This window comes from Dermochelys coriacea, chromosome 6 (genome assembly GCF_009764565.3).
Source record: "Dermochelys coriacea isolate rDerCor1 chromosome 6, rDerCor1.pri.v4, whole genome shotgun sequence".
NCBI classification, from domain to species: Eukaryota; Metazoa; Chordata; order Testudines; family Dermochelyidae; genus Dermochelys; species Dermochelys coriacea.
This window is the reverse complement of record NC_050073.1, coordinates 120741499-120769079: the sequence shown is the minus strand read 5'-3', so window position 1 is coordinate 120769079 and position 27581 is coordinate 120741499. Positions and strand designations below refer to the sequence as shown.

The 27581-nt window shown below is 42.0% G+C and overlaps 1 protein-coding gene across 4 annotated transcripts; it reads right to left on the bottom strand.

The window, feature by feature from the left end:
* Positions 1–11468: 11468 nt before the first annotated feature.
* On the bottom strand, positions 11469–27206 carry GMFB (glia maturation factor beta). Of its 4 annotated transcripts, XM_043516433.1 has the most exons (8): positions 27075–27093; positions 24136–24493; positions 22624–22720; positions 21936–21985; positions 20931–20980; positions 20008–20087; positions 18535–18608; positions 11469–14967 (listed from the first exon to the last, which is right to left on the bottom strand). In XM_043516433.1, coding segments are annotated over exons 3-8 (327 nt in total). In that variant the 5' UTR covers positions 22625–22720; positions 24136–24493; positions 27075–27093; the 3' UTR covers positions 11469–14895. The 4 variants fall into 4 exon arrangements, with proteins under 4 accessions (XP_043372368.1, XP_038262521.1, XP_043372367.1 ...); XM_038406593.2 differs by lacking the exon at positions 24136–24493 and having other exon boundaries at positions 27075–27206; XM_043516432.1 differs by lacking the exon at positions 27075–27093 and having other exon boundaries at positions 24136–24694.
* Between the last annotated feature and the right edge of the window lie 375 nt (positions 27207–27581).

The following is a 27581-nucleotide window of genomic DNA, read 5'->3' as shown; positions in this document are numbered from 1 at the left end:
ACCTCTGCCTTATGTTAGGTTTCAGGGACAGGCTAGCTGTAGGGAGAACAGCCCAATGGTTAGTGTACTAGTTGGGAATCAGGAGGCCTGGGTTGGATTCCCTACTTTGCCTTCCTGCATGACTTTGGGCAAGTCACTTGGGGTCACATTTTTAAAGGTGTTTAGATGCCTAAAGAGGCAGATACCTAGCGGCACTAATGCATCCAATTCCTGTTATTTCAAAATGAAAATCCTACTGGGTTCTTAAATACCTTAAAAAATCTGGCCCTTGGTCTCTGTGGTTCAGTTCCCCACCTGTAAAATGGGGGTAAGAGCACTTCTGTACCTCACAGAAGTGTTGTGAGGGTAAATACATTATAGATTGTAAGATACTGTGGTGAGGGGGATCTAAAAATCGATAGGATGTGCTGCATATACTTGACCATTCCTCCACAAGCCTAGCTGGCAGTTTGCTTTGCATTTCTGAGGCAAACAATTGCACATTCACAGTTGGGGGTAGAGTACATGTAAATATTATCTTTAGGGGATCCCTTGAGCTAGCCAGTCCTCCTAGTTGAATTAATCACATTCACAAATCAAGGCAGGATTTGTGGATGTCAGAGCAGATGGCACAGCATGGGGGAGCAGGGCAGGCATGTTTTCCTTCCAATTATCCATTAGGATTTTCCAGCTGGCTCTGTATTAAATAATAAATCCTTATAAGGAGGATGCACAAGTATCACTCCTGCCCTACTCAGATTGATTGTATTGGCGCTCCCTTCAGACAGGTGGGCAGCTGGGTCCCCTTTATCTCCTGACCCCCTTGCACAAACACACTCCCCATCCCCCACACCCTTTTAGTTTTTCCACCCTCTTGTCTTTTCTATCCCCCCCTTCCTATTTCTCCACTGATGAAATGCTACAGCACTTGTTGCTCCGCATGGGGGTTTCAACGTAGCTTAGCCAAGTACCATGAGAACAGAGAAGCCATATTCCTGGAGCTAGCTGCCTTATGGGCCACCACAGCAGCAGGGATGGATAGTACCTTCCTTCCACAAAACCCCCATGCTGCTTTTAGCCACAGGAGCAGAACATTTGCAGTGAGAGTGGGACTGACCATCATGTACCTATCCCAACATCCACATCTCTACTATTCTAGCTGCCCCCTGGGGAACACTGGTTTAATACATCGAAACCATTAGAGCTGTCACCTTAGGCAGAGTACAATTTCAATGAGGATCAGTTAATTGAGGTAGGAGACATCTCTGCAACACCAATGGTGAAATTACCTCACTGAAAGTATGTTTGAGGTTCCCAAGAGTGACATTACAAAATGGTTGTAGGGAAACAATCCCACTATATTTCAAGAGGTGAAAGAGGCTGATAAACCTCACCTATTTTGTAAATCTATTCTAAAATAATGTTTGCTTCTATTGCTGGTGCATTAGGTAGCTGACCAAGGACTACAGTGGGCTAGGTAATGTATAGATGTACTGTATCATAAACAGCCCTTGTTCCAAAGCATTTATACAATCTTAATTTGAGACAAGTAGCAATAGTGTGTGAAATAACTGAAGAGTGATAGGAGGGAATAGAGGAAAGGGTTAGTGATAAGAGCATATTTCTGCATAGAATAGCAGTGGCCTTTTCTTCAACTCCTGCTAATCAAGATCAATAAGTGGATCAGAACCTGTATTCCAGGGGTTCTCAAACTGGGGGTCAGGACTCTCAGGGGGTCACAAGGTTAATACATGGGGGTTGCAAGCTGTCAGCCTCCACCCCAAACCCTTCTTTGCCTCTAGCATTTATAATGGTGTTAAACGTATAAAAAAGTGTTTTTAATTTATAAGGGGGTGGTCGCATTCAGAGGCTTGCTATGTGAAAGGGGTCATCAGTACAAAAGTTTGAGAACCACTGTACTAGTCTCAGTTTGCTACCTCACAAGCGATAAAGATTAGCAGTTGATAGAAAACTTGAAAAGTTTAACTGAGCAATTACCCTATTCAATACAAAGTGTCATGATCAATAAAAAAAACAAGTTAAAAGCAAAGAAGTCAGAGCCCCATGTATTACACAGCTGTGAAATTTGCCACCAAACTGCACTTAAGAATTTAAATATTCATAAAGAGTTGTGGTTGTAAAGGAAACCCTGAAAACCACAAATGGAGCATAAGCCAGTCCAGTGTTACCTACCATAAGCAACAGCTCAGAGGTGTGAGCTGCCCATTCATCTCAGTCATGTCAATTCTGAAACCTAATGTTTAATTTAACCTTCATATCTATAGCTACTTCACTGCTGATCATTTTGGTAGAAACATCCCACAATCTCAAACTGCTTCCTATGCCCTCTAGGGTCCCAAAAGCCACCCCTCATCCAATTACCAAGAGTGGTTACTTACTGTGACATTCCCTAGGGTGCAATCTGGACTGATGAACAGCTGTGTCCCCTCAATTCTCCAACCTAGGATACCTTTTACACAGCTTTGCCGTGAGAGCAACTACTCCATGTCACCTCTCAGAGCCCCCAGCATGTAAATCACTCCCAGCTATACTGTCGGAGCGCTATAGCCAGCCACTCTTGAACTACACTGCAGAGCAACACCAGCAAATTCCCAGTCCCAAACTCCCTCATAAATGAGTCTTGTACCACCCAGCCTTCTCCTGGACAACACAAGCTCATATAAAGTCCATCATTTTATTAATAGAAAATGATCGCACAAATCTTGTTATCCCAAATGGAGTTTCCCCAACCACTTCAGTCTAAACCCACTGATTTAGATAAAACAAAATTTAAAATCTATTCTTTCTGTAGTTAATAAGTGACTACAAGTAGTGAGGCATACAAGTTAGAAGTGGTTACAAGGACATAAAAGGCAAACACACACAAACACCTAACAAGCTAAGTGAATTCAGCACAAAGGTCTCTCTCACCACATGTTCCCGCCATCTTACTGGCTGAACATCTTTCAGTTATGATCTCTACCACTCCCTCCCTCAGTCCAATGCTGCTTCTTTGTTCAAGTGTTGATGATGCTGTTGGTGGAGAGCACGGGGAAGATGATTGGGGGAAGTCTACCCTCTCCGGTTATAGCCCTTTCTCCTGTGCAGTAATCTCCTCCAGCTGATGATCAGGAGACAGAAAGTTGGTGTGGCCAGGAACTTTAACCTGCTGCTTTGTCAAAAATGTAGCTCTCTTGCCCAAGAGTGGCCACTCAAATCAGGCTGTGGTCCATTTGATCTCATGGACACCAAGCTGAGGCATGGGCTAGCCTTTTGTCTCTGGTGAACTTTTCTATGACTGCCCTCCAGAACATGTCCTGGGTAATATCATACAGTGGAATTTTATATCTTTATATACAGTACTGCCACACATTTTACCAGGACAATAATGATCAGCAAATCAGGAGTTTTCTAAGGATACCTTACACAGTATGCTTTGTACAAAATTTAACAGTCTTGCAAAAAAGGGATGAATATAGGGCTACAGACTATCACAGTAGGCATTTACCTGAACTCTGTACTTCCTGGTTTTCAGAAGTTTGAGTGGTGAACTCAGCATTCTGGAATGGCACAAGCTATCACAAGACAATCTTAACTCTGCGTTAATGACATGAACCATTAATAGCAGCATCTGTCATGACTGCTAGGACCTCAGACCCCAATACAATATAAAGGATAACAGCCCTAATGACCACTTGCTTTCTTCCTCTAAATATTCTGAAATTCCAGATCACGTGGATCCACACAAAGGCAGTTGTCTCACTCACTATGTGGATCTCCACTGTAGAGTAGAGGCAGGCAGGCTTCCAGCACCCAAGAAGGGCACTGTGAGGAATCTTTCAAGTAGTAGTTGCAGGACTGCTCTGCCAATCTCAGGTCTAGAGGCTAAATCCAAAAGAGTTTCCATTTTTAGAGCTACAAACAGCTCTCACCGCAGGTTTTCTGCTTTGACAAGCACTTCTGTTTATTCACGGCATTTCTTTGCCACCTTTCTTGAATATTAGCAGGTTTTATTGTTTTTCAGACTCCTTAGATGGGACAGGGGATGACCCATCCCAGGTGACTGGGAAAGAATGTACAAAAAGAGAGTTATCTGAACCTTCTCTGGCAGAGAGGGTGTTAGGGGGCTTATTCCTTCACCCACTTACTTCCCTGGTCCTTCTCGCATGAACATAGAGCAACAATACCCCAAGTCCAAAAGTGCAAACAATTCCACATTTATTGGGTCAGAACTTCCATCAAGCATGATTCCAGTTTCCTTCCTTAGTGTCCCCCTTCCCAGCTCTGACACCACAGAGCCTTACCCATGTCTGTTTCCATTCCTGCCCCTTAGCTAAACAGGATTCTAATTTCCCCCCCACCCACACACTTCCTGATTGACTGCAGACTATATAGTAAAACTTGAGTTCTGCTTAGCTATACCTTAACCAATCATTTTCCTGAAATTGAACTAACCAATCCAAACATAGTTTAACCAATTATATCCCACCACCTTAATTAGTTTACACTCAGCAAAATTAATTATACAGCAGACAAACAATCACAGAACCAGACAGAGAACATGCAAATAAACAATAGCAAAGTGGGAACTATAATGACAAAATAATACAGAAGTGAGGATTTCACATCCCAGCTATTGATAAGTGAGTTCTTGCCAGACAGGATGCTATCAAACTAATTTTCCTTTTCCATTTTCTAGGCACTTCTTTTTCTCTGGAGGTGATAGGCACTATCAGGACAGGATTGTATCCTAACAGCCCAATAGCACCCGATTTCAATGCGACTAGTTTGGAATGTGAGGATGTGACCGTTCACTTCCCAGCTTATGGCTGCCTCTACTGCTTAGCCAAAGATCTTAGCCTAAGCACAGGGCCTCAGATTGTCATAGTAAGAGAAGGACCTTACACTGGCAGATAGTGATTTTGATTCTTTTATAGCTCTATAAACTAGCCAAGTGATAAGAATACACCTAAATTCTTAGAGTATAGGCCTTTACAGACAGGCCTGAACATCTATATCCTAACACTCCACCCCTTTTTTTCCTTTTGGGATCCTCCTGGCCAGGTATCACTGGAAAAGCATAGGGCATATGGTGACATTTCCTGATAGGCATCCAAGTGGAAGGGGTTGATATTCCATTTGTCCCACTGCCCCTTGTGTAGTATACTGCCCTGTACTCTCTCTTGTACAGGCATACCACACTTATGCCAATTAGTGTTCCAGACTTCCCATTATAGTGGGCCCGAGAAGGTTGGGTCTGGGTTGTCTAGTACACGGTAGGGTTTGGAGGGCTTATTACATCTCCATATGCAATGTAACAAGTACAGTTAACAATACAAAATCCACAGCAACACCAAGTCCTGACCACTGCAGTATGGTCAACATCCGAGATACCCCCAAAACACTGCCCCTCCTCCTTTGACAGGTCAAGGTTGTGTGTGTGTCCAGTTGCAACAAGCTGCTCCTGCAAGCTTTGCATGCTTTTGTCCATATCATAAGTCCATTGAATGTTCAGAGAAATGGGTTATTGTCCAAACTAGCTTAACTACTTGTCATGGAATCAGGCAATATGCCCTGGTTTGATTATTCACAGCAATAAGATTCACACAGATCCATTTGTGCACTAAAGTCCAGATAGCAGCATGTAGATGTGTGTAGTGTGGTTATGGACTAGTGTAATTGTGCCCCCAGTAGTATGTACATTCCCAGCAAAACACCTTATACACAGTACACCCAATTGTCCACCTCTTGCATAGGCCATTGATCCTGCTCCTCCATAGTCATAGGAGAGGGGCACATCCAAACATCTTCTGATTTACACTATTTTACACACCCCTCCATTGATTCCCAATGAGCTCCTCCCCTTCTCGTTATTTCCATAGGGCTTGTGGAGGACCACCTTAGTTATTCCATTTCTAGGTACCACGGTAGCTATTACACAGGTGCTGGCCTCCTAGTTGAGCATTTTGTATTCCCATACACATCTTCCCCCCTGCCCCAAGGTCAGCCTTTTGAAGCCATCTCCCACCCACGTTATGAGATTCTGTTCATTAAAACACAACAATGCTAGCAACAAGACAAACACCACAGACAAACAAAACACAGATCCATAGTATTGTGGGTTATTCTTCTACTAGCACCAGCTTGCTTGTAGAGTGTCTGAAAAACAAAAGAAACAATTTCCATCCCCCTGCTGGGGACAGATTATTGCTTCATAATAAATAAATCTCACCACCAGTTGTTTTTTTTTTTTAAAAACAGATTTCCTTGTTAATTGCAGGAAAAAACAGAAGAATTACCTCCAGGCTGTCCTTATTTTGTTCTATAATCAGGCTAGTGAATTACCCCACTCACTGGTCATTTATGAAATTCATGAGGTGTACCTTAGTTTCCCCTCTTGTACAATAGACCAAGTTTGCAATAGTTTCTCTGCTGTACCAAGCTTTAAGTTTATTCTCAGGTAATAGCTGAGACAAAGCTTCAGATTTTAGCACTGTACACACCCTTCTCCCCCCCCCTTAAGCTTAATCTCTCCCCCTTATTTTCAGGCTTGACTTTTTTCCCCCCCACCTTCCTTTCCTGGAGGGCCATAATCTGAGTCTTCTAGTAGCTTGTTTGCTGACTAGATGTCTACATTTGCAGCTCCTTTGTGTCCATCAGCTAGGTAATTCGCATTTACAGCGGCTTACTAGCTTGCTTTTGGATCCAAGGCTATTAGCAGCTCAGAGACCGTCTTAAAAGGGAAACATTCCCCTTCTACTAGAGTTCCGATTACTTTCCACTTTCATCTCCTGCTCCAAAACACAGATCTGAAAAAGAAAGCACAACCTATTCTGGATCCTTTTGGAGCCCAAATAGGATTTTAATGAAGTACCATGTTTTATTTGCATCTCTTTTACCCCTTCTCCAATGTACACTGCCCGTGTCCTGGGAAAATGCACATTCCTTCTATGTAGTTTAACCTCCATAACATTATATTAGCCATATTAATTTTACACAAGGTGTAACTGCCTCCTCCAGGCCCAGAGTTTTCATGCACACCCACCAAAGCAACAATCTGATCCCCTAGAGCCACCTCAAGGCTCAGTGTTCCCATCATTCCCCCCCCCCTTTTCCTTTGCACACACAAAATTCTCTTTTGCCTAACATCCCTTGCACTGTGATTACTTTTACACAACTGTACCCCGATTACACTTCCATCTTTTACAATTAGACACAACCAGGGGCAGCAAAGTTAAGTTCCAATAGAAACCCCTTACATCCTTTAGTGATTTTGATTACCTAAGAGTCAAATCATTTTGATCAGATTCTCTCTCCGCCTGCAGCAGTCTCTTATAGACCATTTCTGTGGGAAAAGGGCCGATTTTCCCCTCAGAATAGCTGTAAAGGCTTCTGGGGACAGAAGCCTAGTGATGGTAGTAGCCACTCTACCTGACCCCCTTGGATAATTTAATTACCAAACTTCCATCCAATGTGACTGCACAGAGTTGCACATATACATAACTGGGTTTGATCATTAAACAAAACTTTTCTTTTAACACCACAACTATTACTCTTAACATCTTCACAGCAGTTACCTTTTACCATTTCCACAACTCCCAAATGTTTACTTTCCTCCAAACCCTGTATCATCAATTTTTGCAAAAGCTATTTGTAACTTTTCACTCACTTCTTTAAATCACTTACTCCTACATTTAGTTCTTTAAGGTAGTGCAATTTGTCTGTAACAACTTGGCCACCAAGTACAATTATTGCCACACAGCTGCCTTAACCTGTGCTGTCTTTACTTTAAAAAGAAAAGGAGTACTTGTGGCACCTTAGAGACTAAAATTTATTTGAGCATAAGCTTTTGTGAGCTACAGCATGCACCCGATGAAGTGAGCTGTAGCCTCTGATCGTGTGGCTGATGTGATTATTCAGCAGACACAATCATAGGGCCTAATCACATCAGCCACACTATCAGAGGCTCATTCACCTGCACATCTACCAATGTGATATATGCCATCATGTGCCAGCAATGCCCCTCTGCCATGTACATTGGTCAAACTGGACAGTCTCTACGTAAAAGAATGAATGGACACAAATCAGATGTCAAGAATTATAACATTCAAAAACCAGTCGAAGAACACTTCAATCTCTCTGGTCACTCGATTAGACCTGAGGGTGGCTCTCCTTCAACAAAAAAAAAACTTCAAAAACAGACTCCAACAAGAGACTGCTGAATTGGAATTAATTTGCAAACTGGATACAATTAATTTAGGCTTGAATAGACTGGGAATGGATGAGTCATTACACAAAGTAAAACTATTTCCCCATGTTATTTCTCCCCCCCACTGTTCCTCAGATGTTCTTGTTAACTGCTGGAAATAGCCTACCTTGCTTGTCACCATGAAAGGTTTTCCTCCTCTTCTCTTCCCCCCCCCCCCCCCCCCCACTGCTGGTGATGGCTTATCTTAAGTGATCACTCTCCTTAGCGTGTATGATAAAACCCAATGTTTCATGCTCTGTGTGTGTGCGTGTGCGTGTGCGTGTGCGTCCCCACTGTATTTTCCACCAAATGCATCTGATGAAGTGATCTGTAGCTCACGAAAGCTTATGCTCAAATAAATGTTAGTCTAAGGTGCCACAAGTACTCCTTTTCTTTGTGAATACAGACCAACAGCTGCTACTCTGAAACCTGTCTTTACCCTGAGACTGTTCAAAGAGGCAGTAAAACATGTGTCTCCATGGATGCTCATGGATCTTTTACTCCAAAAATTCCAGTGGAATACAGCAGATCTCCCTCATACTTTGTCCAAAATAACCAAAAACATCTCACATAAGTATCCCAAGTACCCTCCATTAAAACTTCAGAAAAACAGAAGAGTGTGGAAAGGCAGGGGGAAAGGCGGAAAGAAACCAATTAAGCCTGTCAGGTCAGTTTAAAGTTTGGGCTATGAGCAGCAAATTAAGTAAACTGAGGAAAAAAAGGAAAAAGAAAAAAAAAAAAAGACAGTTAGCTCTGAGCCAAGAGTAGGCTCCCTGGGTTGAAACAGTTGGGAGCCCTTATCCCCAGGTTCTCATTCTGGCTCTGGGAGAGGAGTGGGGGTTGTTACCTGCTCCTGCAAACCCTGCCATTTTGCACTTTGAAACTTCCACCCCCCCCCCCGCTCCACTCCCCAGGACCAAGTCCCAGCTCCAGTCTCTAAAGGTAGTCTGTTAACTCTGCTTTTGACTTAAACCCTGTTGTGTCAAATCTTTAACTACCCCTAACTAATTTACAACCCTTCAGTAGCCCTTGCTGAAGCAGCACCAAACTTGAAAGATTACTGGCAACTTCCCATAATGCTGCCTTGACTTCAAACCTCTCACAAGTGGACTGAAGTGCCTCCTTTCCCTGGAAAGCACTCAGTTCCCATATGGGTAGTGGAAGAAGGTCCCTGCCCATATACCAAGGAGGGTGGGCTCCTCAGCCACCCCCAATCCCTCTGGGTCCCCTAACACTTCCTCCATTTCCTTTTTGATCTCATCCCAGGTTGACCCCTGCACCTGGTATGGGCCTGGTTCTTCTGTATTCATTTATCCAAAACAAAAATCTTTTACCCTGGCTTGCCAGAACCTGCAACTACCAACATGAGAGTTCGTGATGCCCCCTCCAAGCAGCTGCACAGACTGTTGTGGAGGGGGACTTACAGGCTGCCACTCACCTATCTGATGCAATGCATCCGAGTCACCAGCACCAAGATGTTAGGGGGCTTATTCCCTAACTAGGAAGCTGAATCAATAAATAGCAGAGCTAGATCAAAAGGAAGAGGTAGGCAAGGAAGGGGGAAGTTTGGTTATGGCTATGTTACAGAGCTTACAGTGGCACTGCTGCACCAATATAGTGCTCCTAGGGCAGGCACTTCTAAGTTGATGGGAGAGCACTCTCCCATCAACTTAACTCCAGCCCCTGTAAGCAGCGGTAGCTAGGCCAGTGGGAGAAGCTCTCCTGAAGACATAGCACTGTCCACACTGGTGCTTAGGTCAGTGGAACTTGCATCACTTGGGCTGTGTGTGTGTGGGGGTGGGGTGAGGGTGTTAGCTTATTCACACTAACTTATACTGACTTAAGCTGTGTCCACACATAGCTAAGTTCTACAGCATAGCTTCCCCTGAATAATTTAGCTGGGAGCAGGAGGCAGGTTTATGGAATCAAAGCAATGAACCTGATCAACCCTGTCCATGGTAGCATGGTTCCTTTAGAAGGGGGTCTAATGACTGCTGCCCTGAAACCCCACACCCTCAAGTATTTGTGCTAAGGCCCATTCTTGACTGGGTCATTTTACTCCCTTTGCACAGGTGTAAAGAGTGCTACCATTCTGATTTGATCTTATTTTTACAGCAACCCAAGGCAATGGAGAACCATGATTACATTTGCTTCCCCCAGCTGCGATGATGTTAGTTAAGGGCAACAGAGTTGGCCCTATTTTATGGAGGATGAAGCCTCACAGGGTTAGAGGTAGAATCCTCCCCAATTGCCACAGTCAACCTTGATCCCACAGGTGGAGGAGGAAAGAATCATGGCATGGCACCTGTACTCTTCCCATCCACCAGCTCCTTCTCTTCCCAGATGGAGCTACTCACAGTCCCCATTGCTTACAAGAGAGTGGAATAAAGGCCTATTGTGGCTAGTTTGCACACGGGCCATGTCTTTAGACCTTGCCCAGTGTTCTGTAGGTAGCTAAAACAAGAAACAAAGTGATTTGAGTATTCACATTTTATTTAAACCAGTACAAGCACCATGCTTAGCAAAAGATTTGGTTTAAAAACAAACATGCAGTATGAATTAGCAGAGACTAAATACCAGATGGAAGGTTGTGCCAGTTATGGACATTAATGGTTACATGGAATTGTTAGATTAATAAGCTTGACCATCAATATTTCAAGCCTCCTGATCTTTTAACATCCATAGCATTGACAGCTTGCTTTGGCATACATAATCAGCACCCAAAGGTAACATTGTATGCCTGACCCAACGTAATAAATGCAAAGGAAGAAGTGGAGAGCTTCCACTGGAGCCTTTACTCCCATCCCATTACAACTCACTATTGCAGTTTGAGCAGAATGTTTTGAGACATGCTTACATTCCAACACACAACTGAGAAATCAGAGTGATTTTTTTTTAAATTGGAATTCCCTTGCTTTTGCACATTTAACTTTGACCCTTAGTATTAATGCAACTTCTGGACTAAAAGCCATTTAAGACAAAAATCATCATCAGTGGGAATGTACAAGGCACATTTACACAATACATTGGAAAGATGTAGGTCCCAGCATTATTGACATTCTGGTCTATCAAGGGAGGCATACATAGTACAAGAAATATTTTTAAGCCACCAAATATTGCATTTAATTTTTTTCCACAAACATATGCAGTTGAACCAGTCCATCTTATGAAGTGAAAACATGCAAAAAAAAAAACAAAAACAACCTCATGCTTTAGTCAGTTTGGCTTTCCCCCCCCCCCCCCCCACACACAGGATTACAAGAGATTCCTCCCCCTCCTCCCTGCCACATACACTTATTTGAAATTTAAAAACAGCCAAATTAAGTGTGGCAGAAAAACTCCACCTGTTGGAGACCTCTAAGTAAAGTTTCTGGTCAGGAAACGTTTATATGGTGGAGTTATTGACTCCTGGAAAAAAAAAGTAGGAGTTTCTAATAGAAAATGCTGAGTGACCTTTAGCTACAAAGGTTAACAAGTCTCATGATAATTAAAGCACTCTTCTGCCCCATGTTTTGAGTACTCTAGAGATCTCTGAAACACTGGCAGAGAAGAGAGGAGTTTGGTTACATCAGACTGGCATAAATTAAACTAACAATGATAAGCAAAGTTAGAATATACTGGCTTTCTGAACACCATGTATCTGCCTCCTGCTAATCTTCATGGGTAGCTGTAAAGAAAGGCAGTTTGAACAACAAACCTGGGCAGTTAGCGATATGACAGCATTATAAGTCTCACATCCACAGTATAGATTTGAATGGGGTTAGTTATGCCTTTACCTTAAAGGTACTATAGTTCTGCACACTACCATATCTCAGAGCCAGTCCTGGGACCTTGAGAACTGGACAATGAGCAACAGGAGACAGTACAGTATTTTGACATATATTAAGTCTAGATTAGCCCTAGAACAGCAGCTGTTCTGCATGAGGACTCTCCACACAGTAGCTGCAGTTACTTCCTTCCCTTTTGCTGCAGAGCTGAGAAGAAAGGGGACAAAGACAGCACCCTACTCCCACAACTTACAGAGCAACACTGCTGTCTGGTCCACCAAGGCTTTTAGGAATTCATTGCCTGTGTAGGCCCTACCCATCACATCAGTCTTCAGAGCAGCCCCATATGACTGGGAGTTAGGCAAAGGAGGTTCCTGAGGAGCAGCCTAAAAGGGAAGACTGTGGGGTATGGGGTGCAGTGGAGGGAATTCAGAAGACAGGGCAGCAGGAACATCTGAGATCTGAATAGGGCGGGTGGAATGGTGAAATGCTGAAGAAGGGAATGGGAAGAACTGAACAGGAGGAAGAGCTCTTGGTATTTGGAATCAAGGCAGGAGGAGACCATGTGTGGAGAACTGGTGACTCACAGAATCACTTACAAATTAAGTACAATTATAAGTTTAGTGCAGAAAGCCCCAGATTTTCATCTAAAGAGACAAACTAAGAACAGTTTTCTTGGTGGGGCACATTTCCCCCCTTTATAAGCATTCTTCCTGCTAAACCCTGTGAAGTAGTAAAGTGGCTATTGCCAGTCCAACACAGCATACAAAGCACACTGGTCTGGTCAGGGGTTTACAAATCCCGTTTTCCCACCACAAGCTAGGCTGAATATTAAAGAATTTAATGGGCTCACAGCACAACTGGCAGTTTCTTTCTGCCCTACTGGACTTTGACATCATAATGCCTTATAGTTCATGCAATACAAGTGAAGCAAGATCTTCTAGTCATCTTTTTTTAATTGCTTTTGAAAGGAATACCAATTTAAAGACCAAAGCCTTATTTATACAAGTCTGCCACTAAAGAAATTGCTTCTATTGATCTGTAGCACATGAGAAAGACAAAGGAACATTTTTACAATCAATACATGTTCTGTCCAGGGAAAATGAGGAAATAATGTTGTTCCAGTTCAATATATCAACATAAGGATCTTATTTCCTCCAGTTAAAGTCATTTTTCCTACACTGAACTAATGAACTCTCTCAATCACATCATAACCTCTACAGACTGAAAAGCCCTCTTATGTCCGAAAGATGTGTGTATGAAGGAGGAATAAGTCAATCAAGCTAAACATGAACTGCTGCTACTGAAGAGCACTGCATGGGTCCATGTGGTCTTCTTAAACAGAGTCACGTTTAATACTCTTACACAGCATGCGCTTGCAAGCAAACATGCATTCTCCCAGAAAAGGTTTTACAGAATGAAATACTTGCCTCCAAATTTAACTGATTAATTCACTCCTCCCCACCAACACACATATTAGGGCAACTATACTTTAAGCTACAACTGTTCATGACTGGAAGCTGCTCATGAGAAGCCACTTATTCAGTAGCATGACAAACACTCACATGAATCATAACTGAGATACTGTCATAGGAGTACCTGTTTGCCACCGCATGGGCTAAATAGGATATCCCAACTCAAACTACTATTCTATTTTAATAGAAAAACAGACCCTTTAAAAGGTTAGTTTTTAGCAATATAAAAAGTACTGTTTTCATATTAGAATTTTTGCTGTTTTACCAAAAAGATGAAACTGAAAGATTGAATGAGGTTACTTGCATGCAGAAGTCCTAGCTGGAATGTAGTTTTGACTGACAAGCAATTAAGCTAGGAGACCTCCTTTCATTTAAAAAAAAAATTACACACAAGGCCTATATATGGCCAAGGTTTCTCAACAACCAACAAAATCAGACTATTCTAAAATCACTCACAAGATCTTAAGAGCTTTGAACTCCTGCATTCCCAGGTCTTTACTGATGGGAGCAGATAGCTGGCATTTTAAGTCAAGGTGTGTTTTATTTTATAAAAATGTTTAATTATACCACTAGGCATTAGAAAACATGTTACTTAGTTTTGTTTTTTTTACACCAAATTTGGAGTAAAATTTAGTCTTTTAAAGCTAAAAAATTAAAGGCACACAGTATTAACAGGTGTTCATATAACAGGTAATGTGAGTGAAGGTTAATTTATAAATAGTGTAATTAAGTCTTGCATGTAAAAATCCAGAATGCATGTAACTGATATTGTAATTAAGCCCTTAAGAGTTATAAAATAGTCTTATAGAAACTAGTTTGTGACTGACTAGCTGTCATAGACCTTTGCCCTGAAATTTAGTTGGACTGACTCACAATCAACTGAGATACTCATTAAAATTAGAGAATCACTCCTGAAAAGTCCTAAAAAGAATTTTCATGTTATTGGTCATATAAATACTTGGTTTCAGTTTAATATTAACACTACCATAGACTAATTTGGGAAATTCAAAAAGATTCTCATTTAACAAGTGGCACTATGCTATTTTAACATATAAACTGCTAGTATACAGTATCTGTCAAAAAGGATGCATTTGCAGCTCAGGAAAAGTTAGTGTCAGCTTTCAAATGTTTGTAAATACTTAACAGCTTCTGAACTGAACTGTAGTAATTATAGAAATATTAGTCACAAGAGTGCAAAAAGAGAATCCCTGCAGAGAAGTAGTATTCCCTTTTATAGTTATACACAAGGAAACACTTTGCAAAGTTTTACTTCAAGGAGACTAATCTTCCTCTCCTTGCCCAAACTTTGTACAAGAAATATACTGCAGGAAACTGCTGTAAATACAGTGCATTTTTAGGCATAAGTATTCATGTCTGGTTCCAGTATTGTCAGGATGGTATATAAATACTTTATATAGAGGTTCTCTTAATGGAAGTAGCCCAGTTTCTCACGCAGCCACTCTTCAGTTAGGTCTTCTGTATTTCTTATTTCAAATACCTAAAACAAAATATCAGGTTAAATATTTACATTCCAGTACTTAGAAGAACAGAACACATTACACCACACTTCTATTGATAAAATGAATTAGTGTACTTTTAAAAAAAAAGTAGTCATGATACACTAGGAATCATCATGTTAACATTTTGCTTCATGCACATTTTTGCAAGGACAGGTTAATAACCTTGAATAAAATGCGAGATCCTAATGGAAATACATGTTACAGTTTGATCAAGTTATGGAGAGCCATAATTATTGTTTCTGGGACTGGCTACTTCATTTGTAGTTCATATATGATATAACATAAGCAAATGATCTTTTAAGTGACTCTTAAGTGGTCTTGTCAGCCACAGCTCAGGGATGCTAATATATTTACTACAATATGTGAAGGCGCTTCCTGTTTGCAATACCATTACTATATTCTGGGCTGAATTAACTCTGAAGCCTTTTAAGTTTTTTCAGCCCATGAACGACTTGTAAACAGGCAGAATCCTCAAAATATCGCCATAATATTTTGCTCATCTGATACTTAAAGGTATCCAAGTATTAAATACATACAAAGACTTGGAGAGTTTTTAGTAAGGCCTTGATACAGCAAATGAAACAGAAACAAGTACATCATTCCCTGCTCAATACACACCTAGCAGGAAAGGGTCTCTGGATTTTGATACTGGCACAGACTAGATTAATTTTACACTACTCCACTCCAGTTGGAATCCTTGGGCATCACTCAAATGAGGTACAATCTTTTTAGGACAGTCAATTGCTAAGTCAATATAAAACAATGTTGCATCAATAACATGTCCACAGAGCCTGGAGAACATTCTTTTATCTAATGCAAGCAAGATAAAAAATTGAAGCTGTGAAGAATCAAGTCAGAATTATTAGCAAGAAAAAGACATACTGTATGCTAAGAGAAGACTGCAAGATATTTTGACCATACTATTAAGACCAATGTGAAATTATAAGTCACATTTTCAGCACTATACATGTACATGTGTACATGCACATGTGCGGAGCGCTATGCTGATGCTACAGTATTCAGTTGAGAGTAAAAGGGACAACAAAATACATAAAATCCCCAGTGAATTTACCCATTGTGGGCATGAATCACCTGTTTACTCCTCCCCATCCATTCTACCTTCTAAGTAATCCCCAATTTTTTTTTTTTAATTTAGATTTTTTCACATTTTGGTCCCTTTGTTTATTTCCACTTTTGCACCATCTTTTTCTTGCTTTCTAGCCTCTCAGGCCTAGTCTACAGACAGTGTCTCATGTTCAATCTGTTATTCACTGCTGTCTACTGGCATATTGATTTGTTAAGTAAAGGATGGGAAAAAGAGATCAATATGATAGCACAGACTAGCGTAACAGATACTAGGCTACTTTACCAAGCCACCAAGAAGTGGAGTAAGTTGATTAAGTCATGTACAAGAGTCAGATCACGAGAAGGCCCTAGCATGAGCCAGAATGAAATGAAGCTTCAGTAAGAGGTATGAATAAAGCATATTTAAAATCTAAATCTGAAGCAGTAAGTTAAACACCCTGACCTGGGTATGGAGCGGGGTCAGTTCTAGAAGAACAGATCGGACTCTATTCGTTGGCCTTCTTTCAGGTAGTTTTCAAATGGTTTGTGGTTCTTGCCAAAAAGAGGGTAAACCCCAAATGCAGCTGGTCTCTAGCTTCCCTTGCCCCTGGAAACCTGACCAGTCTTCCCCATTCACCAGTGGATGAGCTGTGCATAGCCTGAGTTCACCTTTCTCCTCAGGGGATCCCACCCCTTGTCCCCCCCCTTTTCTGTTTTCATGCCTCAGTTCCTTCCAGGCCTGAGACAGTCTCCTTCTGCCAAAATAGCCAGCTCTCTCCCACTCATCCCCTTCAACTGGAGGGTCCTCTTCTCCAGGCTTGGTGTTTCTTAAAGGTATTGTGGAGATGACTAGATGCGTCAGAACACTAAGCCTGTCCTGCCCTGGCTAAAGTATAAGATTTACATGGGTAGCAACCAAGATGGGAAGGGGAAGAGAACAGCAGAATAGCTCCTGTGAGTTTTAGCATTAACTTTCAGCTGTACTGCAGGTGTCCAGGGGAAGATTTTATAATCTCCTATTTCTGACCCAAAAGTGTCAGAACCAACCATCCAACCAGAGGATGCTTCTTCAATTGGCATAGAAACACTGAGTTGGCAATAAAGTTGGCAAGACCCATTCTACCATTGTTAGAAAAACAGACACCCAAGGTGTTTCACGCTTCAGTGATTGTGGTGAACCCTTCATAACCATTAGGCACATTTTTAAGTGAGGGCAATTAGCCACTGCAACATCTTATCAAGAGATGGAGGTTCTACCACACCATTTGAAAGCTTTAAATCAAGATAATGTACTTCTATTAAAAACATCCCAGTTCAACCATGAATTACAGGGCTCACTGACAGAATTACTAGGTGAAGGTCAATGTCCTGTGCTATATAACAAATCAGATTAGAGGACTGCAATGGTCTCTTCTAGTCTTAATCTAAGAATGTCAAAGGTGTAAAGCCTAAAAAGGAGGAACTTTTTTTAGCCAACATGTGGCACCTCCATACTGGCAGGGAGATGGAAAAGCCTTATGAGATCAGCTAGTCTATGTTCTAGGGTTAGCTATTACCAAGTTATTAACTGAAAACAAGCTTCTGCCTTGTTTAGATTAATTGTGTTTTCAAGTCTGAGGCATATGCAAATCAATAGCGTCATTCCTCTCCTAGATTCTGGGGGTAAGATGGTCCAGCAGTTAGGGCACCCGATATAGGAAACCCAATTTGATTCCCTGCTCCATCAAATGTGACCTTTGGCAAGTCAATTAGTCCTTCTGGGGAAAATAATGCTTTTCTAGCTCAAGGATATTATAAGAATAAATAGCATGAAGCACTTTGAGATCTACTGATCAAGACTGCTATTAAAAACAGGCATTATTTACATTCTCTCACCTATTATAATAGATAACGTTTGTGTCCAGTTGATCAGTAGGTCTCCCACTCCTGCCTTCTCATCTGTTCCAGTTATACAACACAGAGCTACAATACTATATCTACAGAAAAGATAAAGCCCAGCCAACGGGCATTAGCCCTAGCCTGCAATCACACTGTAGACTTCATCTTATCCTAGAATATTCTATTTGTAAATAGGATGGCCTTTTTATCCTCCTGACTTGACAAATTGTGTTAACTATTATTAAAATACCCTCTAACAGTTAGGGACACTTTAGATAATGCTCCACGAGCATTGGCTCTCCCTGTCCCCTAATTAAAAAAAAAAAAAAAAAAAAAAAAAAAAAAACACACAACACTACACAAAAAAAACCTAACAAACAAAACCCCCACATCTGTAAGTCTCCATGCTTGCTCCCCTCTTTCTTTAGGCTTCCTGCAAGATAGACACCTGCTGAATGCAATTTAACATGCAAGAATGTAATGATCCTGTTGTATTGTGTACATGTGACAGACTAGCAAGACAGAACAGTATCTTATGTACACTCACATTCTGCTTTTTATGAAAGATTCTTGCAACTGGTCAGCTAGATAATAAATTATACCTTAGTGAGTTCAGCTGTCTGTACAAGCTTATTCTTGCTCCCAGCGTACATCATCTGTTGTTCAGGCTTGCATCCTGTAGTTGTGGAGAAGGAAAGCAAAGCAGTGTTGGACAGTTGGACTAAAATCCATTAACAAGATTGTTTTTAAACCCAGCTTGTATACCAGAAGTTTCCAATCAACAGAATGACCCAATTGTTTCCTTGTACACAGTATCATCTTTAATGTTGTTTTGAATATTTAGTATTTGTCAAGACTATATTAAAGTGATGTGAAAGTGGGTTGGATTGGTCATCATATCTAGCTGTGTCTGTAGTTCTGCTTAAAAACTGTACTCAAGAGCAAGATAACTATTAAGCTTAATTGCATCACAATTCAAGCTTCACAGCCAGCAAAGCAGAGGCTAAACCCATCATCTCTTCCTGCTATCTTATGTTCTGCAAGAGCATTGATCTACCAGAAAGCAAGTTACCTTTGCTGTTGTTTTTAATAGATTCCCATTTCCTCCGGAACTACAGATGCAGTTTTATACAGGGGATGCATTTATCTGAGTGTAGCCACTAATCTTGCACAATATTTTTCAGGGCAAGACAAAAAAATAAACTGACCAGACAAAATAACCAGCTTTATTTCATTTAGCAAGCCATCTATGTCCTGACTCTTTGTATAGTTTTAGCCAGACACTGAAAATAGAGGGGAACTTCTAGAAACAAAATCTAGGAGATACAATAATTACAGAAATGAATTCTAGGTAAGGTCTCCAGTGAAGCATCTTACCATTGGTTGAGCTCTCAGAGCAGAACCTAATACTGCAGGTGTAGTTTAGAACTTGTTACAGAAATGAGCTACTGAAGATACAGAAAAGATGTGGACTTTTATTGCTAAACTTTAACACCCACCTGGTTATTCTAGCAGGCAGACTAGTGAAGGGTAAAACAATGCACTCTCTCGAGGATCACAATGTAGTTTAATAGCTGCAGAAAGCCACCCTATTATAAATTCAGAATGTGCAGACTGATCTCAAGGGACCCAATTCATTCCCTGTGTATGACCAGAGCTTGTAACTAAGTGGAGGTGCTGAGCTGGCTTTTTTCCTGCCCATTCCTAGGTTTCTTCAGGGCCACTCGGTCCCTGGTACAGACTAAGGCAGCCTGAGAGTTGCTCTAATGTGGGTCTCGGCTGCAACAGCTGTTCTGGCAGCTGGGACACAGGAATATTTGATGCTCCTGTAGGAGGTAGCATACAACTGGTTCTGTGCCTGCCAGAAACTCCCCTCCAAAGAATTTTGTCAGGAAGCCATTACTGTGAATTTGCAACCCCTTTATGTTAGAGTTGGGCCAGAGAGTGCATACTGATGAATTTGGCCTTAAGTGTGAAAAACACTGATCTTAAGCATTAGACCTTTTTTGTTTCTTAGATACAAGAACTTCCACATTTATAGGATATAGCAACTACTATTCACAATGTTCACTCACCAACTGGACTGGAGAAGATAAAGCACAATGGATAAGAAACTCTATCATCATGCTGATACTTGTAACTATATACAATGAATGTTTTCCTGAAGTTAAGGAAACTTTTAAAAAAAACAAAAAAAAAAAAAAACACATCGATCCCTTAGAACATAAATCCTTACATTTGTTACCTGAGCTTGATATAGGCAAAAATAACTCCCTCTTTACTGTCTGTTCTAAAAGATGCTTACATTTATCAGTTTCTGTACTGTTTCATCTTGCTCCCATCTTGATTTCTCTTCCGATTTGAGTTTGAGCCATTGGAAGATTTACCCTGCTTTTCAGTAACATAACCCCCATATGAGATAGGTGTTTGTGTGAATATTTTGCAAAATAGATGTTAGGACAATATTGAGAGCTTTTTCACTATAAAGTCCTTTCAAGGATTTCTCTCTACGACATTTTAAATATCCGATTTAGCTGAAACTTCATAAGCAGTCAGATTTCTTTTTCTAAAAAAAAGAGAATGTTTGCTGCTCTTTGCATGCTCTCTTTGCAAACTGTTTGTTGGTAGCTCTTTGCACATCAAGCCTTGGATGGTGGTGTGCTTTACTAATCTTTAAATGCAGAATCTATAGCTAAAGTGTTAGATTTAAATCTTTCTGTTGTATTAATTTGCTGAATGTCCCTGCAAAAGAGCAGACTGAAAGCCATTCAAAACACAGTGAAATAACCAAGTCTTAGAAGTGGAGACTTCACTATACCATTGTACAAGTCTTTGCTAAGAAATGGCATAGGACTACAGAATAGATCATGAAAATCAATTTTTGAATTAACATAGGGAGAATTTCCACTCTAGGCAAATACTTGTTTGAAGGAAGGGGGGGGAAAGGAATTTATTTTCAGTAAACAAAACAATGCTAGCAACGTTAGAAAAAGGATATCGAGGTTGTCTCTCAGGCAGCTCATCTTTTAGTTCATCAGGGGAAATGCCCTAGTAATATTAAAACACAAGCAGTCTTTAAATAGGTGAACTCAGACCCACACACTATACAGGCTAGAGTACAAGGGTCACGGAAGTAAGACACTGCTACATTTACAGTTATATATCTACAATTTAACTGAGAACAATCCTATGGGAACAGTCATAGGAAGATTGCACTGCTAAATGATTGCTAAACTGATTTAGTAATTTTGTATAAGATTTAATGTTAATATAAAAAAAATCTGTTTAGGAAACTGATGTTTTGGGCTCCACTTTAGTCTTTGAAATATGTGGCGAGTGCCAGTGTATCTATCTTGGCTACTGAACACGAGTGTGCAAGATTTGCTAGAACCAGCAATACAAACTGATCCTGAAATCTAGCCGTTGGTCTATCTGTGAGAGACCAGTTCCTGGACTAGCGAACAAGCCAAACAATTCACAGTGGCCAATATCCCTCTTCAAATATATTTTTTAACCTTCTGGGAAAGAGGTAAAAGTTATTTCTCAAATCATTGCATAAGATTGTGTTGTGTGGGCCAACACTACACACCGAGATAAAGTTATTACTCCACCAGTCTACAGGGATTAACACAATCCTAACTTCCAACTAATGGCAGGTCAATGTAGAGTCCAGAGTGCAAGTCAGCAAAAGGCTCAGCAAGAATTCTTCCAGAGAGCCAGCTAATGGAGAGATGCTTTTTGCATAATTTTGATTCAAATATAATTTAACTAACATTTTAAAGCTTAAACTGTTTTGTTTGGATAACTAACAGTACAATTGCTACCATACAGCTCAATTAATAGTGTATCATGCTTCACGGGCAGAGTAACCATGCATTTGAAGGAGGTTCATGACCCAAATAAGATTAACAGTTTGAAAACAATTTGACACTAAAACAGTACCTCAGTGGCAACAATACATGGCAAGCTGAAGATATTCTTATTTACAGTTCATTTAACAAACCTCATGCTCCTCATCCAGTACCACCAGTTGCTTATCCTTGTCAATCTTCACTATAATAAAAACATAACATAGGTGAGCTCTGCATCTATGGGGGCCTCTGTCTCCACACACACCCTTTTTTTGAATTAAAGGTTAAAATTGCAACTCTTCTAGAATTACATGCATATAATAATCAACTTTTTATTTAAACCTACCTACTGCATTATCTTGTACTTTCACTCCCTCCTCTTCTCCCCCGCCCCCTCTAACAACAATCAGTGAGTGGAATTCTGGCCCCACAGAAACAATGGGAGTTTTAACTTCAGTGCAGTCAAGACTTCTCCCCCCAAACTTTGTTACAAAACTAGCAATTTCTATAGTCTACTTTAAGAATGTCAAATATACTCAAACTTAAGAGGATCAAGTCTTGGCTTTTTCCTCCACCTTCTTGCAGCCAGTGGTAAACTTTTTCCACTTTAAGCAGTGTTTAAGCACACAAGTATTTCTATTAACAGAAAGTGTGACAGCTTTTATTCTGAAAGCTTTAGTTTCATACTATAAAAGTGTTCTATTGTTAAGTGGGAATGGGAAAATATCAAAGTTAGTGGTATAGTAGAAGCATAGTACATGCCATTTTGCTGCAGCAGCTAAAAATCAAAGATTTTCTGTAAGGACCTTGTAGCTTTTATTGGCAATGATTTTAGCTTACTTATAATGGCAGCATTGTTGGTTTCTTTGCGAAACCGGAATTTTCTCAACTTTTCCACCAGATCTTCAGCAACATCACAAACCACCAGAGATTCACTCTATATATATTAAAAAAAAAAAAGTGTATTTGTTAACAAAAAAGGAACTAACCCCATCCTCCCAAAATTATATGACTACATGAAATTAGTTGAAGATTCAGAACATGCACAAAATTCAGATGTACAAAAAGAGACAATATAAGGCTTAAACAGTGAAAAATGGACTTGTGGTACACAAGAAACAAATCTTGTCTCGTCTTTTCATACTGGGCCAAAAAAAGGAAAGTTAAATATCAGAAAAATGTGGACCAAATGTCTTTAGAAATTATTTTCTGACTTCAGGAATAAATATGTATACTTTTACCTTATCAGGCAATCCTGTTTCTGCAACTTACAAGTTAAAATCATGAATCGTATATGCAACTGATTTTGCAAGTTTAGTCCTGAAATAAAACACCCTATTAAATACACGTAATACACTAATGCCAGTACAGCACTGTGAATATTTAACATAATAAGAGCTGTTAATATTTCAGTAGCATCTAGAGGCCCCAATCAGGGGCCTGTTGTGCTAGGTATGAAAGTAGAATTCTGAACCTTCAAATTTTGCCTACATGCAAAGTGTTTAACAAACTATATTAAATGAAAAAAGTGTGCACTTTCCCTATTATATTTACAGGTTACTTTTTTTGAGAAGTTAGACTTAGTGAAGTCTAAAATGAAGACTTAGAAAAATTATCCTATTGAAGGCAAGAAACAAAGTAATCTGTTCCTTCACAGATAGCCCTCTAAGTTATAAACCATTTTACATATAATTGGTAATTGCACCACATCAACCACTGCCCATTTCCTGCACCATTCTTTATACACACTCCCTTGCACGTCTTGTTATAACTGTCAGCTCCATCGCTCAGCAAGTGTTCTGTCACCATAGGTAGCTTTGACTGACTGCCAAGCATATCAGAACACCATTGCCAAGCAGAAGGAAGAAAAAGTAGTTCACCATCTTTAGCTAAATTTTACTACTGTAGCCACCGTACATAGGAGAGAGTGTATAAAGGAAACTCCGAGAAATCAGAGCTAACAAAATCCATATATAAAGCTAAATGATCTCATTATCAGAGCAAGTCTTAAAGGAATAAATTAGAGTTTAGAAAGATACTGAAGTAATATTCTGAGCCCATATGCAGCTACACCAAAGTACTAGTCCACTTATCTTAGTTTACATATAGCTTCCTCCATAAAGAGGACTTTGTCAGGAATTAGTTAGGGAGAGGAAGTCCCATGAATGTTTCCCTGAACTACTCAGATGTGCCAGAACTTTTCTGCTGGGGTAGTTTAATTAAAACCTATTCTAAAATTATTGAAGGCATACACTAAATGAGTCATTCGGTAAAAGAAATCACTAGTTTAGTGATCAGAAGAAATTTTAATCTTTAAACCTCAGGCCTTGAGCAGTTTATCAGACACCTTACTAGAGGCCAATATTGAAGATAGGAGGGTTTCCTCACTAAAAAAAGTGGCAAAGGCAAACCTCATCCAAGCATTCTCCTGCTGTCTCTAGACTCTGATGAAGATGGAGTCCAAGATGCAACCTCTGGAAAGGTGTCTTGAGTTTGCTCCCTATGACTGCTGGAATGGAGACTTCTTCCTCCACCTATAAGTCTGCTGTGATGGCACTACTACTACTTTACTCTCTCTCAGGCTCCTGGCTGCTGCAAGGATGAGGATGATGGCTGTGTGCTTGTTTCCCCAGACCATTTTGGATCATCCTCACTCACAGGCTAGCATTAGCATCTACTTCGCCTGCTGTCGTAGTAGTATGGTTCTATTCTGAAAGTCATTAAACATGGCATTGTGACCCATGTTCATTGTTTCTAAGTGATACTGCACTTTCAAAATGGAAACATTTGATGCAAGACAGTTATTCCAACACCACAAACTCAATTTGGGATGAGAGTCAATATAGGTTCTTTTCTTTCCAACATAAATAGTAAACCAAGTACTGCAGGCCAAACCACTTGTGCAGTCACCCTGGGGTTCCACAGGTGGCTCAAATTAGCCCTGTAAATAGAATTAAACAATTCTGTTTGTGATACATGAGGAACATAATCCAGTTCACTACTCCCTGTTGGATATGCTGGCTCTCCAGCATCAGAGGTAAACAAATACATAAGTATTATGCTTTCACTAAAGCCAGCAGAGCTATGACTGAGTACGCAGAGAGCAAATCTGCTGAGTAAGGGGGTGCTTTTAAAAACAAAAAACAAACAAAAAAAAAAAACCATGTCCCTTTTCTGGCTAGAACCAAACTTTAAATTCTTCAGAAACCGATAGCTCAGCCAGCTCCCCTCCTCCCAACTGATCACAGAAGAGTGACTTTTCAAACTGTTTACATAGAAATGTTTTCATATTGCAATGTCTGTAGGAAGACAGAATGGAAACCTGTTAAGACTTAGTCACACTGTTTTCATATCCCTCCTCCCCAAAGACACACACAGAGCCACAAATGGTCACTTTTTAGCAATACACCAAGTGTAAGCAAGAAGCTGAGAAATGCACGTTTCAACTGAAGCCTTTATCTTCAGTTACAGCAGAGCTATAAGAACTTCTCATTGTGTGACCTTTCTGAACTCTACTTCAAGAAAAAAAAAAGGGATGCAGCTTTCTCAGGAGTCATGCAAGATCATGACTACTTTAGTTTACAATCCTGTTTCCATACACAGGATCATTTTAGATGAGTTTCTCCCCTTTCACGCCTCCACCTAACAAAAGTTACGACAAAGTAGCAAACTCAAAGGGGAGTGAGTGAAAAATGGTGATACACTAGCAATGACTCTAGAGACCATGCTTCCAGGTTTCCACCTTTTCTGTCCCCTTCAGGCCCTACCCATTTAGTTTCAGGTACAATTTTTGCTCCATCGATACAAGATTGTCACTCTTAAGCCTAGAATGTTTGTTGAGTCAGCATGAAGGAATGGAAATAGCTACAAGCATAGCTGAGAGTTTTGTTCCAAACAGCATTAGATTCAACCATTACCAGGATTTGCAGCAATTTTTGAGCCATTTGAGTCAGCCGTTTTGACGTTATCAATTATACTCACTGACTGCAAGGCATCTATCTATCCCATACCAAGACTCCTAGACCACTGTGATATCAGACAACTCGGCCAACCACCGCTACTACAGCTAATTTGCATAAAACAAGGTCATTGATTCTATGAGGGAGACTGCACAGATGGTGGATTACTTGGCCCAGCTGCCACAGTTCTTCCAAGACTAGCGCACGCACGCACACACACACACCCCCATCCCCAATAACTCCAAACACACCCCCCCACACACACACTCAGCACCAAACACACACACACACCCAATAACTCCAAACACCCCCCCCACATAACTCAGCACCAACACAATAACTCCAGACACACACACACCCCATTCACCACCCACATAACTCTCTCAGCACCAACACACACACACCCAATAACTCCAAACACCCCCCCCCCCCACACACACACACACACACACACACACAACACCCCCCCCACAACTCTCTCAGCACCAACACAACCCCCTACACACACAATAACTCCAGACACACACACACCCCATTCACCACCCACATAACTCTCTCAGCACCAACACACACACCCCCAATAACTCCAAACACCCCCCCCCACACACACACACAACACCCCCCCACACCTCTCTCAGCACCAACACAACCCCCTACACACACAATAACTCCAGACACACACACACCCCCATAACTCTCAGCACCAACACAACCCCCCCCACACAAGAACGCTGAACACACCTAGCCCCTCACCGCAGCACCCCCCCTTCACTTGCCACCTGACTTGTCAGACACCCCCCGCGCCCCCCCAATCCAGACACAAGGCAACACACATCATAGCCCCAAGCACACCTCGCCCCTCACGGCAGCGCAGCGCCGCCCAGCGACCCCAGCCCCCAGCGCCCGTGCCAAGGCTGCCCGGGCGGCCGAGCCGGGGGGAAGCCGCGGAAGCAGCGGCAGGCAGGGCTGAGGGCTCGCTCCGTCCCGCGCGCCGCCGGCTTCGGCCACGGCCGGGATCCAGGGGCGTCGGCTGCCCGCTTTTTACGCCCCCCAGCCGCACTAGGCGCCTGGGTCCCTGAGTGACAGGCGGGCTCGGACAGGCGCCCCGGGAGGGGGGGGAGCGGGAGGCGAAAGGCCCCAGGCCAGGGCAGCTGCGAGCGGCCAGGCCTCCCTCATCCGCTCCCTGCGCGGGCGGGCGGGGGGGGGGGGGTCGCCAGCAACTGCCCCAGCAGGGGGCCGCCGCCGCCTGCGCTGCCCGCACGGGACGGGACGGCCTTCGCCGGCAGCTCCCAAGGCCGGGCGGGCACCGCTCCCTCAGGCGGCACCACTCACCATTTTGCGCCTGGAGCAACCCCGTGCGCTCGCCCTTTAAGAAGGAGAGCGCCGCCGGCCTCCTCCCGGCGGCTACCTCCACTGCGCCTGCGCCGAGCAGCTCGCGAGCCAATCCGCGAGGCCGGCCGCAGCTGACGACGCGCTTCACCCGGCTACGGGACGCGGGAAGCTTCACGCCCCCGCTGGCGGAGCGTTGAGCTGCACCCCCGGGCTCAGGGGGCGGGGCTCCATGCGCTGAGAGGGCAGCGGGCACGTGCAGGCTGGGGTTGCTCCCACGCTGAGCCCTCGAGAGGCCTCCTCGGCCCAATAGCGGTGGAGAGAGGAGCCTTGTGAAAGCACAAGATCTTGTGACAGCACCATGGCGTCGTGTCCTTGTGAGCCAGCAGCGCAGCACAGCCCCGTGACATCACGTCCCAGCCACAGACCCTGTGCGACAGCAGCGCATCACAGCCCCGTGACATCACGTCCCAGCCCCAGACCCTGTGCGACAGCAGCGCATCACTGCCC